The sequence below is a fragment of the Ovis canadensis genome, chromosome 2, assembly GCF_042477335.2.
Source record: "Ovis canadensis isolate MfBH-ARS-UI-01 breed Bighorn chromosome 2, ARS-UI_OviCan_v2, whole genome shotgun sequence".
Lineage (NCBI taxonomy): Eukaryota > Metazoa > Chordata > Mammalia > Artiodactyla > Bovidae > Ovis > Ovis canadensis.
The window spans coordinates 140,978,003-140,998,992 of NC_091246.1; the positions used below are offsets into that span (position 1 = coordinate 140,978,003).

The 20,990-nt window shown below is 36.8% G+C and overlaps 1 protein-coding gene across 7 annotated transcripts in view; it reads right to left on the minus strand.

Moving 5' to 3' along the window:
• SCRN3 (secernin 3) overlaps nucleotides 1-20,990 on the minus strand; it is a 33,498-nt gene that overhangs the window by 11,694 nt on the left and 814 nt on the right. For 4 of the 7 annotated variants that reach the window (XM_069577176.1, XM_069577177.1, XM_069577178.1 and 1 more), the window contains 5 exons: nucleotides 18,406-18,575; nucleotides 15,465-15,646; nucleotides 14,517-14,716; nucleotides 11,248-11,460; nucleotides 140-302 (listed from right to left, as the gene is read on the minus strand). In XM_069577176.1, the coding sequence (XP_069433277.1) occupies nucleotides 140-302; nucleotides 11,248-11,460; nucleotides 14,517-14,716; nucleotides 15,465-15,646; nucleotides 18,406-18,564 (917 nt within the window). In that variant the 5' untranslated portion in view covers nucleotides 18,565-18,575. The remainder of the gene's footprint in view (nucleotides 1-139; nucleotides 303-11,247; nucleotides 11,461-14,516; nucleotides 14,717-15,464; nucleotides 15,647-18,405; nucleotides 18,576-20,990) is intronic. The other 3 variants (XM_069577180.1, XM_069577182.1, XM_069577181.1) reach the window with 1 other exon arrangement.

The window sequence follows — 20,990 nt, forward strand, 5'->3', positions numbered from 1 at the left end:
GCAGACTAAAACTTGAATAAAACATTCAGTAGAAAATTTTTGTCATATTGGCGCAACAAAAATTTAGCCTGACAAAATCATGACCAGACTAATGACTCTACCCTACTCCCTGCCTGGTTTATAGTACTTGTGACTTTACCTCTCAGGATCAGGAGTCCCTGTAAAGAAGTGAATGCAAGGAAGGTTGGAATCTTGAGGTAAAATAGAAACCATGCTTGCAGTGGTCAGGAATTCTCCCTCCATATTAATGCCGCTTGGTTTATCTCGGAGAATTTTCACCATTGTTTCAAAAGTTATGTTTCCTAGGGAAATAAATTTTAAGACCATCAAATACATATGCATTTGCAAACTGGGATCCTGCAATTATGAACTGCTTTCTCTATTGATAATATATAATATGAGATACTGGTTTAGGTATTAAGTAAGATTGACTATACGCAAATCTCGTATCATAACTGTTAGATTCACTGGGCTGTCACAAGGAAGATATTTTTTTAAATATAAAATAAAATCTCCAAACATTGTAACAGGATAAATCTGTTATCTCTAAAGAAGAAGAAATCAATAATACAAAATACACTCAACCTCATTGCCCTTCTAAAATTTTTTAAGGGATATGTAGTTAGCAATTAGCTAACAACGTCAATAATTATTATCTGAGTCTATCCATCCTAGGAACAAAATATTAAGAGAATAGTGTGTTTAGTTTCCAATATTACAAAAGATGTTCTTTACAAAATAACAAATTATTTTTCCTGTAATAATTTCTATGTCTGACATTAATACTCTTTTATGAAAACCTGACTGGGAATCAAGGAGACGAAAGACATTATTGGCTAGTGGAACTTGTATGTACACAGTTCTGTCAGACTACTTCAAAAATCTAAATGTCCACTGTGCATGATAAATATAAATGCATTATATTGTTTTCTGCTTTCATAGGTAAAGTTTGGTATTTTAAGATTTTTTTGAGAAAAACAGAAAAAAAATCTATTTTATCTTTTTACCAAACACAACATGTTCATGGTTACAGAGAGCCTCAGAATCCCATATTTGGAAGGCATTTCCACCAAAAAGTTTAAAAAGCCCAGCACGCCTTCAGACAGCTCTTCTCCATTCTACACGTTTATGTGGCTTAGGATCTCTCATGACAGGATGGAGAACCTTACCCCTTGACAATGTAGCCCTCCAAGAGTAGCCAAAATATCTTCTTCTCACATGATAATGATTCTCGTCCCCAAAATTAATGACTCTCAATTCTCCCTGAATCACATTAAAACTCCTTCAAATTAAAACTTCTACCAAACTTAACTGAAATAACATTTTCCCATCTTTCATCCGCATTGGTCCTATCGTTTGTCTGTCTCTGCCATTAAAGACTATAAATTCCTGATCTTTTGTCTGTATTGTTCCTATCTCTGCAATTAGATTACAAATTCTCTAAAGACAAAAATGGGATTTACTCTCTTTAGTTCTCATTCATTCAACAAATTTATTGAACACCTATTAAATGCCAGGCATTGTCCTAGGCTATGGATAAATACAGTAATCTAATTGATACTTGGGTTTACTGAGGAATTTAATATTTGATAAAATTGGCTGGCACTTCAAATCAGTAGACAAAACATAATTCATTTAAAAAGTGGGGCTGACAGAAGACTCTACTCAATACTGTATAATGGTCAATATGGGGAAAGAATCTTAAAAAAAAGTATGTGTATATACACACACACACACACATATAGCTGATTCACTTTGCTGTACACATGAAACTAACACATTATAACTATACTCCAATAAAAAATTTCAAAAAAACAAGTGGAGCTAAGATTATTGGGTAATCATTTGAGAAGTGATTAAACAAAAAAGAAGCTGGAATCCTAATTCATATGTTATTGTAGAATAATTCCAGAAGATTTATAATATAAATGTTAAAAATAAAACTATAAGATGTAGATAACCATTTCTGGTACAGTGTAAATGGCCTTTCTAAAAGCATAACATCAAAGATAAAAACCATATAAGAACAATTCTGCATGGGACATTTTATTACTAGCTTTCTATTTATGCCAGCTATTCTTTTTCTCCTTTTTTGCCTTCTTTAATTTTTTCAGGTATTTATTATTCTATTTCTACTATGTTCGCTTATTTGTACATTTCTTCTTTTTATTTTCTCTTGACTTTATATATTACAGTCTTAAATTAGTTCTTCACCACTTAGTTAATACAAGGACCTTGTAACACTTTTACTCCAATTACTGCCTCCTGTCTTTTGTGCTATTTCTCATACATGTAATTCTACTGTATTCATCCAAGTCTTTGAAAAGCAGATGCCAATTCTATGTACAAAGCTTTTAAGAGAGAGAACCAAATTTCAGTCTGGCTTCAATGAACTTGGCTTGATGATTTATATAATTTTTCTAAATACACAAAGGTTTTTTTAAAACTTTATTTCATATTGGACTATAGCTACTTATTTAACTTATATGCAGAGTACGTCATGTGAAATGCCAGGCTTGATGAAGCACAAGCTGGAATCAAGATTGCCAGGAGAAATATCAATAACCTCAGATATGCAGATGACACCACCCTCATGGCAGGAAGCAAAGAGGAACTAAAGAGTCTCTTGCTGAAAGTGAAAGAGGAGAGTGAAAAAGTTGGCTTAAAACTCAACATTCAAACAACAAAGATAATGGCATCCAGTCCCATCACTTAATGGCAAATAGATGAAACAATGGAAACAGTGGCAGACTTTATTTTTGGGGGCTCCAAAATCACTGCAGATGGTGACTGCAGCAAGGAAAGTTATGACAAACCTAGACAGCATACTAAAAAGCAGAGACATTACTTTGCTGACAAAGTCCATCTAGTCAAGGCTATGGTGTTTCCAGCAGTCATGTATGGATGTGAGAGCTGGACTATAAAGAAAGCTGAGCGCCAAACAATTGATGCTTTTGAACTGTAATGTTGAAGACTCTGGAGAGTCCTTTGAACAGCAAGAAGATCAAACCAGTCAATACTAAAGGATATCAGTCCTGAATATTCATTGGAAGGACTGATGCTGAAGCTGAAACTCCAATACTCTGGCTACCTGATGTGAAGAACTGAGTCATTGGGAAAGACCCTGATGCTAGAAAAGATTGAAAGCAGAAGGAGAAGGGGATGACAGAAGATGAGATGGTTGGATGGCATCACCAACTCGATGAACATGAGTTTGAACAAGCTCCGGGAGTTGGTGATGGACAGGGAAGCCGGGCATGCTGCAGTTGCAAAGACTTAGACATGACTGAGTGACTGAACTGACTGAACTGACAGCCGATTAACAATGCTGTGATAGTTTCAAACAGACAGCAAAGAACTCAGCCATACATATACATGTATCCATTCTCCTCCAAACTCCCCTCCTATTCAGGATGCCACATAACTGCACAGAGTTCCCTATTCAATACAGTAGGTCCTTGTTGATTATCCATTTTAAATATAGCAGTGTGTAAATGTATAAAGATTTTATGAGGGAAAATGCCTATGAGAGAAAATGACAAGTAATCCAGACTGCAACTGAAGTCTGAACCTGGGTTTAACAGAGAAGGAAGAAAGGTTGAGTGAAAGTGACCTAGATTAACATGCCATCTAAGGAAAGTTTGCAAGGCTCTCAGGAAGTCCTTGACCCAAAGTCAACCATCAGAAGAGTTCAATGACCCTCAGCATGGGCCTGCCTTAGTCTCCCTGATGCTTTCAGTCATTGACCAGGAGCAGCCTTCAGGAATCGTAATATACAACCGAACTTGAGCACAGCAGCTATGGTTATTGGTCATAACATTATTACTTTCAGTTCAGTTCAGTTCAGTCGCTCAGTCATGTCTGACTCTTTGTGACCCCATGAACTGCAGCACACCAGGCCTCCCTGTCCATTACCAACTCCTGGAGTCCACCCAAACCCATGTCCATTGTGTCGGTGATGCCATCCAACCATCTCATCCTCTGTCATCCCCTTCTCCTCCTGCCCTCAATCTTTCCCAGCATCAGGGTCTTTCCAAATGAGTCAGCTCTATGCATCAGGTGGCCAAAGTATTGGAGTTTCAGCTTCAACATCAGTCCCTCCAATGAACACCCAGGACTGATCTCCTTTAGGATGGATTGGTTGGATCTCCTTGCAGTCCAAGGGACTCTCAAGAGTCTTCTCCAACACCACAGTTCAAAAGCATCAATTCTTTGGCGCTCAGTTTTCTTTATAGTCCAACTCTCACATCCATACATGACTACTGGAAAAACCATAGCCTTGACTAGACAGACCTTTGTTGGCAAAGTAATGTCTCTGCTTTTGAATATGCTATCTAGGTTGGTCATAACTTTCCTTCCAAGGAGTAAGCGTCTTTTAATCTCATGGCTACAATCACCATCCGCAGTGATTTTGGAGCCCAGAAAAATAGAGTTAGCCACTGTTTCCACTGTTTCCCCACCTATTTGCCATGAAGTGATGGGACCGGGACCATGATCTTAGTTTTCCGAATGTTGAGCTTTAAGCCAACTTTTTCACTCTCCTCTTTCAGACAATATTTATTTAGTTTTACCCACACATTTACTGTTTCTTTTACTCTTCACTCACTCTCGCCCACCTTGCTTCTAAGATCATTTTTCCTGAAGAATAACTCAGTATTTCTTTTAGTACCAATTGGTTTGTTGTTGTCATTGTCATTCAGTTGCTAACTTGTGTCCAACTCTTTGCAACTCCATAGACTGCAGCACACCAGGCTTCCCTGTCCTTCACTATCTCCTGGAGTTTGCTCAGACTCACGTCCATTGAGTTGGTGATGCCATATAATCATCTCATGCTCTGTAGTCCCCTTCTCTTCCTGCCCTCAATCTTTCCCAGCATCAGGGTCTTTTCCAATGAGTCAGCTCTTCACATCAGATGGCCAAAACACTGGAGCTTCAGCCTCAGCATCAGTTCTTCCAAAGAATATTCAGGACTGATTTCCTTTAGGATTAACTGGTTTGATCTCCTTTCTGTCTAGGGGACTCTCAAGAGTCTTCACCAGCATCATAATTAGAAGACATCAGTTCTTCAGCACTCAGCCTTCTTTATGGTCCAACTCTAACGTGATTACTGAAAAAAACCATAGCTCTGACTATATGGACCTTTGTCAGCAAAGTGACGTCCTTGCTTTTTAACACACTGTCTAGGTTTGTCATAGCTTTTCTTCCAAAGAGCAAATGTCTTTTCATTTCATGGTTACGGTCTCCATCTGCAATGATTTAGGAGCTCAAGAAAATAAAATCCGTCACTGTTTCCACTCTTCCCCATCTATTTGCCATGAAGTGATGAAACTGGATGCCATGATCTTAGTTTTTTGAATGTTGAGTTTTAAGTCAGCTTTTTCACTCTTCTCTTTCACGTTCATCAAGAAACTCTTTAGTTTCTCTTTGCTTTCTGCCCCTAGAACGCTATGATCTGCATATCTGAGGTTGTTGATATTTCTCCTGGCAATCTTGATTCCAGCCAGTTGGTTAGTGAAGAATTCTCTCAAAGTTTAGTCCAACTTCATTTCTGGAGTATATTTTCACTGGATATGGAATTCTAAATTGGTAGTAATTATTTTTCTCTATCACCTTAAAGGTGTCATTTTACAGTCTTCTAGATTCTTTCCCTTCTGTTGAAGGCAAAGGTTTTCTGCCAGTCATATCTGATGCTTTGAAGGTAATATATATTTTCTCTCTGACTGGTTTTAGGATTTTCTGTTTATTTCCCTCTTCAACAGTCTTATTACAATAGTTTCAGGTGTGGTGTCCTTTTATTTATCCTTGGGATTTGTAGAGCTTCATTAAACTGTGACTTGCCGACTTTCTTAATTGGGGAAAATTCTTGGCCAGTATCTCTTCAAATCTTGCTTTTTGCCTATCCATATTCTCTCTCACCTTTCCTATTGGGACTCCAACTACATACATGTTAGACCTTTTCAATGAGTCCTATATGGCTTTCACACTCTTGCCTGTATTTTCCAAAGCCTTATCTCTGTTTCAAGCAGAAATTTTCTACTGATATTCCAATTCACTAATTTTTTTCTTCTGCTATGTCTAATAGGTTATTATACTGAATTCTCAGTTATTATAAATTTACAGTTCTAAAAACTAAGATCAAGACATCCAGTCCCATCACTTCATGGCAAGTTGAAGGGGAAAAAAATGGAAGCAGTGACAGATTTTATTTTCTTGGGCTCCAAAATCACTGCAGATGGTGACCGCAGCCATGAAATTAAGACACTCCTTGCAAGGAAAGCTACGACAAACCTAGACAGCATATTAAAAAGCCAAGACATCAGCTTGCCAACAAAGGTTCGTCTAGTCAAAGCTCTGGTTTTTGCAGTAGTCATATATGGATGTGAGAGTTGAACCATAAAGAAGGCTGAGTGCTGAAGAACTGATGCCTTTGAATTTGGTGCTGGAGAAGACACTTGACAGTCCCTTGGACAGCAAGGAGATGAAACCAGTCAATCCTAGAGGAAATCTACCCTGAATATTCACTGAAAGGACTGATGCTGAACCTGAAGCTCCAATATTCTGGTCACCTGATGCAAAGAGCCAACTCACTGGAAAAGATCCTGATGCTGGGAAAGACTGAAGGCAAAAGGAGAAGGGGGAGGCAGAGGATGAGATGGTTAGATAGCATCACCAACTCAGTGGACATGATTCTGAGCAAACTCCAGGAGATAGTGGAAAACAGGGAAACCCAGCATGCTGCAGTCCATGGGGTCACAGTCAGACACGACTTAGTGACTAAACAACAACAACAGTTCTTTTATTTCCATTTGGTTCTCTTTTCTAGATTTCAATTCTCTGATGAAATTCTCCATCTTCTCATCTAGTTTTTTTAAACATATAAAACATGTTAATTTAAAAGTCTGTATCCAATCAAACTAATTGCAAATAACCAGTGGGTCAGTTTCTACTGTCTTTCTCTTGATTTTCAGTCATTTGGTGCATTTCTTGCCATGTCTGATAAATTTTTAATTAAATGTTGGATACTATAGATGAAAATTTGTACAGGTTCTGCATGATATTTTCCTTCATAGAAGATTTAATTTTCTTCTGGCAAACAGATGGAATATACATAGATTAACTATTGATCCAGCTTAGACTAGTCTATTCTCTGTCCATTCTTATTCCTAAGGTACAGCCTTTCTGGGGTTTTAGATGAAAGCCTAGGGTATTTCTCAGGCCCCTTCTTCTTGGTTGTTCATCAAATCCAATTTTGTCCCTAAGACTTGTAAGACTACCAAAATCTCTACTTAACTTTGTAAAGTCTTAGCAACTACTCATCCTACAGTGCCTCATCCTACATACACACTGCATAGAAGTCAGCAGCTGCTATAAGGAGAAATTGTGACATAGAAAGTCAGACTCTTCTCAGAGTACAGATGGTCTTTTTCCAGTCTCCTGGATCTAGGCCCCTCATGTCCTAACTGTTTTGGGTATTCACCATGCCTTCAAACTGGTTTTATTCTTCCAGCTTTTATAGTTATTCTTGGGAAGAGGGTAGTCCAGTACTAGCTACCCCTTGTTAACCAGAAGCAGATGTTTAGCTTTGTGCTTTTAACCAACTCAAATTTTATGCCTTTCATTTATTAAATATGTCTCTTTTCACCTTCAAGTAGTATCAATTTTTTAATAACAGTAAAGAATATGGTAGATCCATATTGTAACAAGTATATTTTTAAAAAACACAAAACACAGAGTACCTGCCATCACATAAAATATTTTCAGACACTTATATGTAAATGTTTAATTACCGCATTAAAATTAGTCCTAAAGAAAAAAATAACTTTCACTTAACACAGTTGGTTGACCACAGGTATTTGTTTCTTCTGTTTCCAAGTCCTACTACAATGACAGCAAAGGAATAAACAAATGAAATTACTTACAAGGACAAATAAAGCATGAAAAGCAAGAATTCCCCTCATTCCCCTGATATATGGGAATAATTAAAAGAGAAAAGTTTATATCAAGTCTGTACCCAAATTGTAATTCTGCGACATTTCAAATTAAAATAAAATTGATTTCCATATAAAACAATCTAGCGTTCCATCCTCAGTTAACCACTCAAACTACCAACTGCTTTATGTTAATAGCAAATTTTCACTTTCTCCATTAACATAGCTACGACTTCAAATTCAAGAAAAATAATGTGTAGATAATTTGTTACAGGAGCAATACCTTTCTGTAAATTTAGGAAAATGCAGGGAGAAACAAAAAAATTATATATCTGAAAACAATCCTTAATAATAAAACTAGACAATAAAGCAAAAGCCATCCACTCCTATCAGACACATAGCTTCTGCACCCAGTGAGATTTTAGAATGACTCAAACATAAATTCCTATAAGTAGGAAGTTTTGATGAAAACAGTGTCAGAACCATAACACTGAGATAAGACAGGTATTATGAAAATGTTTTTTGCATTCAAAACCTACAATTCTCAAAATGAAAGAAGGATTTACATGATCACTTGAGTAGGACAGCTATAAGTAATCCACTAGCAAGCATTGAATAAGTACTGAGACTGCAGTGGTAGGGTTCACTAAAATGAATGCAAAACACAGGGTACAATCTCATTGCAATTTAAACTAGTCATTTAAAATACATGAGTGAATATAGATAAAATTTGGACATACGTGCAGCACAGTTAATAGCTATCAGGTAGGAAGAACTGGAAAGAAGAGAAATAGGCTCTTCCATCTAGAAAAATCATAGGAAAAAATAGCTATAATATTCTAGTAGACAATTTTCTATAAAAGTACTGGAAAGACATTTATTCCTTTGGCAAAGCACAGAAAGCTGGATGAACTGTACTTCGTACTTGGAGGAAAAAGAAGTTTCATGTCAGATGCATCTATTACTATAATCATGTATGCATTTCAAATCTATAATTCAGTCATTTTGTAGTTAAATATAATAAATTATTATACTGCAGTAGATAATTGATTTATAATTTTTTCTACCTATTTTTTATTCCTTTTATCCAATCACCCTAAACCTTACAATTCTTGACATTTTTCTCTCTGGCTTAGTTATATGTTGATATTCTTCATTTTTTCAGAATATCTGCTAATTTTATGTCCTAACCCTTTAGGTTTATTGCCATATAAAAAGGACACAATAATGATCATTGTTAAACTATCTGCAAGTTAGATAGTTCAATTCAATTTACAAGCCTTTGTTAACAACAACAAAAAAACTTACTAAGCATACATATACACTAGTGCAGACACTGAACTAGGTGCTGAGAAAAATGTAAGGACAAATAAGAGTCTTTTTTTTTTTAATTTAAGTTTCATACGGGAGATAAGTGAAGGGCACAAACGGTTTCCTCATTTGTAAAATGAAGATAATACCTACTTACCATGTTTGCGTAAAGAAAATAATATAATCACTTAGCACAGTGTCTAGCCTTTGATATACTTTTTAAATAAATAGGAGTAGATACTGTTGCAACCATTACTCCATCTCTACTTTTACAATAATAGTCACTGTAAAATCAAAATCCTTAGAGTAACATATTTTATTTAGTGTTTTCTACATATCTATCCACATGGAAAAAAAGACACTTCACATAACCTACTTATAAAATGACAAACTAACATTAAGAAACTTAGAGGAAAAGTTTTCAAATGATAAGACGTTCTGGAAATTAAAAGTAAGGTATTAAATACTTGGAAAATAATGACATTAAGGCATTCTAAAAACATTCTGTCACAAACTTTTTTCTGCTGTATGTGTGCATATTTGTGTGCTTAGTCACTGCATTGTGTCCGACTCTTTCCGACCCTAGGGACTACAGTCAGTAGGTTCCCCTGTCCAGGGGATTCTCTAGGCAAGAATACTGGAGTGGGTTGCCATCTCCTCCTCCAAGGGATCTTTCTGACCCAGGGAGCGAACGTGGATCTCCTTCATCTCCTGCACTGGCAGGCAGAGTCTTTTACCACTGAGCCACCTGGGAAGCCGCGCTTTTCTGCTATACATATAATTAATTTGTTTAATGAATACCTGAGAAGCAAGTATTAATCACTGACTGATCTTATCTCTCAGAAGTTGCTTTCTGACTGATTTCTAGAACCACTTTATCTTTCAAGTGAAAGAGTACACATCAGTCACATATTTTTATTAGTGAAAAGAGCCTCTTAGCATTTATCTGCCACCCAGTAATCTTCTAAATAATCTTCATAATTATTGGGTGGCAGATAAGGAACTTTTGCGTGGCAGATAAAGAATTTTTCTGGAATTATTTGGAGGCAAATAGACAAGACAAAGAGCCCTTGTGACTCAGACAGTAAAGAGTATGCCTGCAATGCAAGAGACTCAGGTTCAGTCCCTGGGTTGGGAAGATCCTCTGGGGAAGGAAATGGCAACCCACTCCAGTATTCTTGCCTGGAGAATCCCTTGGACAGAGAAGCCTGGCAGGCTACAGTCCCGGGGCCGCAGAGTCAGATACAACTGAGAGACTTCACTTTCACACAACATAAAAGTGGCACAACACATGCACGTGCTTTGACCCCACATTCTACTCTGAGGAAATTATTCTAGGAAAATGGTCATGGATATGAAAGTAAATAAGCTGTAAGCATGCTGTATAATTTTCAGTAGTGAAAAACTAAAAACAACCTAAGTAACTGGGAATTTGTTAACTAAAGTAGAATTCATACACTCAATCTTTATAATGATAAAATACAGCCATATGGAAATACAAATATACAAAAATAATAGAATACCATGTGCCTGTTGAAAAATGAAAAAGTTTAGTACATATTAAAATAGAATGATCTACCTTACCACTAACTGGTGAAAAGTTATGTGCAGACAAGTATGTGTGGAATGCAACCATTTTGTAAAACAGAGAATCAAGAATACCTGTATATAATTTCATTAAGCATACAACATCTCTGAAAGAATACACAAGGAACTGCCTATAGGAAAAATAACTTAATAGGGGCCTGTTAGAAGGGCAACTGGAGTAGGAAATGGCAACCCACTCTAGTGTTCTTACCTGAAGAATTCCACGGACAGAGAATCCTGGTGGGCTAAAGTCCATGGAGTCACAAAGAGTTGGACACAACTAGTGAATAACCCTTAGAAGGGAGACACTTCACTTGGGTAACTCTGAATTTTGAATCACATGAATATATTTATTTTTACAAGTAAAACAATGCTGAAGAATTTATGCTTTTGAACTGTGGTGTTGGAGAAGATAAATTACCTTTATGCTTATTCAGAAGTTTGTAGCCTTCACAGTATCTGCCTGGTGAAATCATCATCTTGGCTGTGTCAAGATAAGAGTATGTTGCAGCAAAATCGAATTCCTTTCTCCCATCCCACCAACCTCTCTGCTTGGCATAGTTTCTCATGTCTGGGTGTTCCCGATCAATTTTGGTTGTTATAGAAAGCTGATTAGAAATATTGCGAACTCCCTCTATTTTGAAAGAAGAGAGGAAGGGAGAAGAAAAGTCACATTTAATGTAATGTATCTATCTCTGTACATTATGATCCTTAATCACTATTTCAATGTAAATACAGGCTTCGAAATGTTGTACCATGCATGTCTATTTATTACACACTCAAATGCATAAATAACTTTTCTAAATTAAAGTTTTTATTTTGAGGTAACTATGGATTCACATGCAATTAGAAGAATTAAAGAACAAACTATGCACCTTTATACTGTCTCCCCAAATGGTAACACCTTGTATGACATCACAACCAAAGTATTAATATTCACACTGTCAAGATGATATCACAATGATCACTCATGTTGCCCTTTCATAGCCACCCCCACCCATCTCCTACACCCACCCTTTCATTAACCCCAGGCAACCATCTGATACTCATTTCTATAACTGTCATTTCAAGAAAAACCATATAAATGGAATCATATAATATATAATCTTTAGGTTTTTTCCCCCTCAGTTTAACTCCCTAAAGATTATTCCAGGTTATTATATGTATCAACAGTTCATTCCTTTTTATTGCTGAGTAGTATTCCATGGTATAGGCATACTACAGTTCATTTAAATATTCACAAGTTAAAGGACTGCTTGGTTCCTTCCTGTTTCTGCCCATCATGGGAAAAGCTGCCATGCAAATTCATGTACAGGTTTTCGAGTGCATTTAAGTTTTATTTCTCAGGGATAAGTGCACAAGATTGTAAGTGTTACACTGTATAATAGTTACATATTAAGATCCTTTTTTTTAACTGCCAAACTGTTTTCCTGAGTGTACATTCTTACTAGCAATGTAGCAGTGACCCATTCTCCACATTCTCACTAGCATTTGGTAGAGTCATTTAAAAATTTTTAGCCATTCCAGTAAAATAGATAGCCAGTGGGAATTTGCTGTATGATGCTGGGAGCTCAAACCGCTGCTCTGTGACAACCTAGAGGGGTGGGATAGAGTGGCAGGTGGGAGGAAGGTTCAAGAGGGAGGTTCCAGACCCATGTATGCCTATGGCTGATTCATGTTGATGTTTGGCAGAAAACAACACAATATTGTAAAGCAAATATCTTCCAATTAAAATAAATAAATTTGAAAATTTCTCAGCCATTCTGATAGAGGTATAATAATATCTCCTTGTGATTTTAGTTTGCATTTCCCTAATGGGTAATGATCTTAAACATCATTTCCTGTGCTTTTGTGATATCTGTATATCCCTTTCAGCAAAATGTCTCTTCAGGTCTTCTTGTTCATTTTTCTAGTTGGATTGTCTTTTTACTGTTGAATTTTGACAGTTATTTATATATTTTAGATATTCATCTTTTATATGAATTACTGTTTAAAAAATAGCCGTAAGTTTAGAACAGAAATAGAAGGCTTCTAAAAATATCATAACAAAATTTTCAATTAAAATACAAAACAGAAGAAACAATAAAAGCCTATTCTAAACAAATCATAATAAATGAAATAGATATGATAAATAAAAATTAAGAACATTTTAACACAGTTTAGAATGACAGTTGGCCAAGGAGAAATCAGTTAAATTACTCTAATGAAGTCATATTTGGGATGGTCTCACTATAATAATAGACCTAAGTCATGATAGAATCAAAGTCGGAGAAGAAGAATTTTCTGTCTAGTAAAATAATTCCCTACAGTTAAGCTATTTAGTTCTTGGGCTCATTCACTATTAGGAAGAGAAACAAGTTGGCAAAGTTAATCTGCAACTGAATAATCAGACTCAATGAAGGTGTTCATTTTGGATGGCTTGGTGGGGCTAACTTTTTCAACAGAAAACACTTACTCATTTTTCTCTTGCGTGTAGCATACTTGACAAAATAAAAAGTAATTAATGGTATGATCTGGTCAATTATCATAATAAGAAAAACAGTCTCAATTCAGTTTTATGTATTAATAAACATGCATGCAATATATAAAATAAAATGTCCATCAAAACAACTGTCAATGACCTGTTGTGAAAAATAGCATCCAAATCCTTCAAAGCTCAAAGCTACCTTCATGAAGATTTTCTAAACTTCTCCAGTTCACAATGACTTTTCCTTTCTTTAAATATTCATGGCATATATATGTATGTATTATTCATGTACCACTTAATATTTTCACATGTGTTTCTGTAAAACTATGAGATCCAGAGGTAAGTACACAAAAGGTATGTGAACATGCCTTAGCACAAGGCATGCCAAGCACTCAAGTGAAGGAATACTGAACAAAGAGTCAGGATGGAAATATTTAAATTCTAAGGCTAAAACAATAAATAAATAAAATTTTAAAACAATAAATTCTATCATTCACTGCCCTGAGTACATAATTTCATATGTCTGGATTTCCTCACTGGAAAATATGTATATATGATCACAAAGAAATCAAGAAAAAAGGAAAGAAAAGCATTCTAAAACAATCAACTGTTTTATTTACTCAATGACATTAAATGTTTCACTTTACTACTGTTACTACTAACATATTCTTTCTAACCACTAACTCACAGTCACCAGTCCCCAGTAACACTCCCTAGTCCTCACCTCCATATCCACACATGATGAAATTTTGGAGTTCAGTCCAAAGTTTAAAAGATGAAAAAATAATAAAGTAATGGTTTTATCGCATTCAAAGGTAAAAAACTACTATAAAGCATACAAGAGTTACTTCACAGAAAATGTACACAGGTTATATGAAATTAGTATCATATTTATGAAAAAGAGATGATAGCACCTTTTCCTCTTTTTCAAGAAAGCTCTTTATAGAGTTCTTTTACTGTCTTGCCTGGAAAATCCCATAGACGGAGGAGCCTGATAGGCTACAGTCCATGGGGTCGCAAAGAGTCGACACGGCTGAGCAACTTCACTTTCACTTTCATTTTCACTTAACTGTATGTTCTTTCACATTTTTTCATTTCCCCTGCAGTTTTCCCCTTCATTGCACTGGAGTATAAATCTTGAAAAACAACTAAATGAAATGTCTGCCATTAGGAGGTATTTTATTAACTGTAAAACAAATTAAATCATGAAAAGCTGTCCATACCTTCTACTTTTTCTGCTGCCCAGTACTTTCCTGCAGTTTCCAGAATCCAGGCTTCATTTCTATCCACTATCAGGAAACTGTTGTGATAGCTAAATACCATCCTGCCCTCTGAACAATTTCCACCCTGGCCATATTTTTCTAATAAATCAACAATGACATTGAGGGCTTTTTCAGCTGTATCACCTCTTTCAAGGCCAAGTCTAAAATAAAAATATTAAAGTTCTCAGATTAAAAGAAATTTCCATTTTTTTTCTTAAATAATTTCATGCACATGAGATTTTGTGTTTATGTTCAAAGAAAAACCTCTTCAAGTTAATAGATCCAGTGAAATCCAACTTCTAACTTATTCCTTCTGAAGTTAGTTTGGGATGATGAAAACAAAGATCAGTGTTCAAATTCCAACTTGGTAATTTATTTGCAAGTTGATTTATCTCTAAACCTCCAGATTTCTCATCTGTAAAATCAGGATAACTATGATACCCCATAAGGTAACTGTGAGAATTAGTTATGGTCTAATAAAGTATGTTAAGTACTTCCAATGAATCATAATTTTCAATTCTCCTGACTTCCTTGGTGGCTCAGACGGTAAAGCATCTGTCTACAACGTGGGAGACCTGGGTTCAATCCCTGAGTCGGGAAGTTCCCTGGAGAAGGAAATGGCAACCCACTGCAGTACTCTTGCCTAGAAAAATCCCATGGATGGAGGAGCCTGGTGTCCATGGGGTTGCAAAGAGTCGGACACGACTGAGCGACTTCTCACTCACTCCCTCCCTCCCTTCTCCTAATTAATGACATTTGAACTGATTCTGAAGCATTTTTAATACAAACTATAAAGTATCAAAGTCCAAACAATGAAAAAAAAAAAGGAAGCTAAAACATGTTAAAAGTTACACCAAAATTTTAAACTTAGACAAGTTCTATAGTGCAAAAATGTAACAAAAATATCACCTGACAAGGTCCATGCCCAGTAGTGCCTCTTCATCACAAACTTTTTCTCTTCCCCATACAGCTTCATTCCCAATGCAAACTCCATGCTCATTGGCTCCCATTTCTGCTCCCCATAACCAAGCTGGGCGACTAAGGACAACAGCATATGTTTCAGGAACTTGATCAATTTCTATGTAAGTACACTGTAAAGAAAGTCATAGTGACAACAATAAAACTGAAAAAGAAAAGTTATCAAAGTCTAGAATCTTAAAATAGATCAAAGACCTGAATATTATGAAAGAGATTACAACTAAATTGAAAATTTCAATTATAAGGCATTACCCTCAAAAAATATTCAGAATTGTCCCTAAGAGCATTTATTCATTCAGATATGTGCTAAGCATCTCCGGTCTGCTAAGAGATATATTAGTTATAATGATGAATCAGATATAGATCTTGCTTTCAAGAAACTAAGACCTGTACATTACTAAGACACAAGGAAATACAAACTATAAGGACTATGAAGAAAAGTGAAGATGAGGCGCTAATAGAAGCTCAGGAGAAAGAGAGTTTCTAGTTGTGAAATCTTGAAACATATTGTAAAGGAAGATGTATGTGAGTTGAAATGTAAAGAAAGAGACCTCAAACTCAACATCCAGGGTTTGTTGATTAATGATACACATTCCATATGGCAGCCCTTAAATACAAGTGACTGCCATAGAAGCCCATGTCACACGTGGGACTCACCCATCAGGTACATCCACAACTGTGAGAAGAACAAGAACTTACAGGATAGGTGAGACAAACATGAAGAGATAAAACAGAAATGGATCCACGATAAGTAAATAGTCTCATCAAAAGAAAACACTGGCCTAGTACAATTAGCCCTCCATATACACAGATCTCACATCCACACAGTCAACTAAACACTGATCAAAAATATTCAGCAAAAAAAATTCCAAAAAGCAAAATAAATTTGCTAGAAACTATTTACATAGCATTTATATTGTATTTACAACTATTTACATGCCACATATATTGTACTACCTACTGGAGAAGGAAATGGCAACCCACTCTAGTGTTCTTGCCTGGAGAATCCCAGGGACGGGGGAGCCTGGTGGGCTGCCGTCTGTGGGGTCGCACAGAGTCGGACACGACTGAAGCGACTTAGCAGCAGCAGCAGAGATAATGTAAAGTTTGTGAGAGGATGTGTATAGGTTATATACATGTATATATCATTTTATAATAAGGGACTTGAGCATCAGATGATTTTGATATCCTAGGGAGTCCTGGAACCAATACCCCAAGGATGTGGAGGAACAATTGATACATAAAACATCTAATATTTAATATATCTTGGTACTAGAATATCAGTAAAAGTGGAATCTAAAAATAAATAATTTACCAATAAAAGCATAGTGTGAAATTTTTCCTTTAAATTCCATGCTAAATGGATTTTTTAAATAAAAAAATTTTAAAGGATCCTTTAATTGATGTGTATACTATCAAATGACTAGTGCATAGTATTGACAGTTATCACTGGATCAAAAAACCTCTTCTGATGATAAAATTGTTATTTCCAGAGCCTGGAACGACTGTTCCTATTCTACACCAATCAGAATCCTTTTTGCCCATCAAATTCCAGCTGAAACCCCAACTTCGGTGAAGCCTTCTTTGATTCCTAGTCTGAATTAATTGCTTCTTCCCCACTGCTGTCACAATCTGCTGCTCTTAAATTTGGTGTTGAAACTTCATCCTTCTTTACAAGGTGGTTAGTTACATAAACATCCTATTCCTCTACTAGACTCTAAGCTCCTGAAAGACAAAACTAGTCTTTTTTTTTTTTATGATAGAAACTAAATGTTACAATTTATTCCATCTTCATGATTATAGGCATTACAGGGCAGGGTGGGTAAACAAGGCAAATAAAATCTTTTCTCCCCTCATTTAGCCAGATGCAACATGCTGGCATTTTTATGATTGGTTGACATTAATAACTAATTGACTTTAAGTTGAAAGCTGGCAACAACAAATCTTTGCAATTTAGGATCTTCCTCCATAGCCACTCCAAGGATCTTAATTCCATGAGCTCAAAGATGGTGTTTACCACAGCATTCTTGAAGCTTTCAGATATTTTATTATTTTTGGCTGAGCCGGGTCTTTGTTGATGCACGCACGCTTTCTTGAGTTGTGGCCAGCAGGAGCTACTCTAGCTGTGCTGTGCAGGCTTCTCATTGAGGTGGCTTCTCTTGCTGTGGTGTTTAATAGCTATGGCACAAGGGTGCAGCTGACCCGCAGCAGGTGGAATCTTCCTGGGCCCAGGGATTGAATCCATGTTCCCTGCATTGGCAGGCGGATTCTTAATAACTGGACCACCAAGGAAGTCCACATTCGCACATCTTAATATGAGATCTCACACCTCTTGTTAAGAGTGGTTGTTGTTTAGTTTCTAAGTCCTGTCTGACTCTTTTGGGACCCCATAGACTATAGCCCATCAGTCTCCTCTGTCCATGGGACTTTCCAGGCAAGATACTAGAGTGGGTTACCATTTCCCTCTCCAAGGGATCTTCCTGTCCCAGGAAATTCAGCCCCTATTTCCTATTTGGCAGGCGGATTCTTTACCACCCAGCCACCTGGGAAGCCTGTTGTTAAGGCAGGGAACTGTTAAAAGCAAGACAGAACCAGTCTTGACAGCAAGCTTTAACTCTCTTTCTCCTATTCAACATACTTGCATATGGTAAGCATTCAAATATTTGCTCAAAGAACTAATAATTATTTCAGCGTTCTCCAAATTGCTAAAATAAAAGACCAGAATTCTGGTTCTGATTCAAATTATTTATGAAATTTAAATTCTTTAATTTTTTAACGTCTATAGCCTCTGCCAGATAGCTAGTGATTTTTAAACACTGTTTTTGACATTTTAAAAGAAAAATATTGTTAACAAAACATGCATTTCACCTACCTTAAGTTGTTCCTTCAAGTTGTCATGAACTGCAGCAGGAAAATAAACTACTTCCTGTACTTCATCGCAGGGTCTATCTGAATTTTTTCCAAATATAATCCTGTTATCAATTGTTGCTGGAGGTAATGCCACAAAAGTGTCACAGGAACAAGGTTCCATTTTTTTTTTAACTAAAAATCATATGGAAGTTTGAAAATAAAAAGAGAAAAATATTTTTATTTAGTACATGCAAAACAGAGTTTACTTGATGACTAGGGGATATTACTGTCATATCTCACAAAGAATGTTCCCTAAAGTGTTAAATTTCATATACTGTACTACAGAAATCAGTAAGAAAACAACAGGCATGAATCTAGTACTACAAGAATAAGTAAGAAAACAGGAATAACAAGTACCTTCTTCTAGTCTACTGCTCAGATTTACCCTCCAAGCTCTTTCTCAAGTCTTCCCTGAATCTCCTTTCATTATTTCCGTATTTGGAAACACCGGCACCTATACTATAAAGACTGTATTTGTGTACATATCTAACAAAGGATGTTCATTCAGTTCAGTTCAGTTGAGTTCAGTTGCTCAGTTGTGTCCGACTCTTCATGACCCTATGGACCACAGCATTCCAGGCCTCCCCGTCCATCACCAACTTTGAGTTTGAGTTTACTCAAACTCATCTCCATCGAGTCGGTGATGCCATCCAACCATCTCATCCTCTGTTGTCCCCTTCTCCTCTCGCCTTCAATCTTTCCCAGCATCAGGGTCTTTTCCAGTGAGTCAGCTCTTCTCATCAGGTGGCCAAAGTATTGGAGTTTCAGCTTCAACATTAGTCCTTCCAATGAACACCCAGGACTGATCTCCTTTAGGATTGACTGGTTTGATCTTCTTGCAGTGCAAGGGACTCTCAAGAGTCTTCTCCAACACCACAGTTCAAAAGCATCAATTCTTCTGTGCTCAGCTTTCTTTATAGTCCAACCCTCATATCCATACATGACTACTGGAAAAACCATTGCCTTGACAAGACAAACCTTTGTTGGCAAAGTAATGTCTCTGCTTTTTAATATGCTGTCTAGGTTGGTATTCTTGCCTGGAAAATCCCAGGGATGGGGGAGCCTGGTGGGCTGCCGTCTATGGGGTCGCACAGAGTCAGACAAGACTGAAGCGACTTAGCAGCAGCAGCAGCAGCAGCAGCAGGTTGGTGATAACTTTCCTTCCAAGGAGTAAGTGTCTTTTAATTTCATGGCTGCAATCACCATCTGCAGTGATTTTAGAGCCCCCAAAAATAAAGTCAACCACTGTTTCCCCATCTATTTGCCATGAAATGATGGGACCAGATGCCATGATCTTAGTTTTCTGAATGTTGAGCTTTAAGCCAACTTTTTCACTTTCCTCTTTAACTTTCATCAAGAGGCTCTTTAGTTCTTCACTTTCTGCCATAAGGGTGGTGTTCATTAAAACATTTTAATTTTGAAACAGATTCACTAAATTAGACAAAAGCAAAAACATGCCAATAAAATTCCAAATTATTTCCCATTGTTGAACTGTTATGTTCACATTCAACTTGCACATCCTGATTATATAATATCAAGATCATATCTTCATTTGTAATTTGGAAAAATCTTAAATCCTCAATTTTAGTAGAGCCTATTGGCTCAGTGGTAAAGAATCCACTTGCCAAACAGGAGATGCCTGCCAAGCAGGAGACACAGGTTTGATCCCTGGGTCAGGAAGATCCCCTAGAGAAGGAAATGGCAACCCACTCCAGTATTCTTGTCTGGGAAATCCCAGGGACAGAGCAGCCTGGTGGGCTACAGACCATGGAGTGCAAAGAGTCAGAAACCTAGCAACTAAATATCAACAGCAACAAAATTTGCTTCTAGAATGGCAAATTGTTTTGTTTCCTTCTTTCCTGTTATACTACCCAAACCTTAGAATGGCTTTACACGAACAGATTTAAATGTAGTCAATATTTCATTGAAAAGAAAACAAAATAACTCAAGTAAGAAAGAAACAAATTCAGCCTGAAATGCCTAAGGGTTTTTCTCTTTTTTCAGTGCTGGAGAAAGGTCATCAATGCTTCTGTTCCTTTCTGTGTGATTTTCCTTTCTCTAAAAAAATTTTTTTAATTTATTATTTTTGGCCACACTGGGTCTTCCTTGCTGTGTGCAGGCTTTCTCTAGCTGTGGGGAGCCAGGGCTACTCTTGCTTGCAGAGCACAGGTTCCAGGAGCCTGGGCTTGAGTAGTTGTGCACTGCAGGCTCAGATGCGGCGCAGTATGGGGGAATCTTCCTGGACTAGGGACAGAAGCAGCGTCCCCTACATTGGCAGGCGGATTCTTAACCAATGGACAGGGAAGTCCTTCGTGTGATTTTCAACTCATGTCCTAAATCGCCTTCTATGCGTTCCAAAGTTAGTTCTACCACTGCCTAACTTTGGCAGGCTATTTAATCTCTACCTAAGCCTCCCGCCTCATCTGTAAATCTCTCAAAGGGCTGTTATGAGAATTTAATAAGACAATGTGTAAAACGTTTTGCACAATGCATAGAGCATATCAGACACTTATATAAACGCTGTTACTGTTATTATTTGTCAGAAGA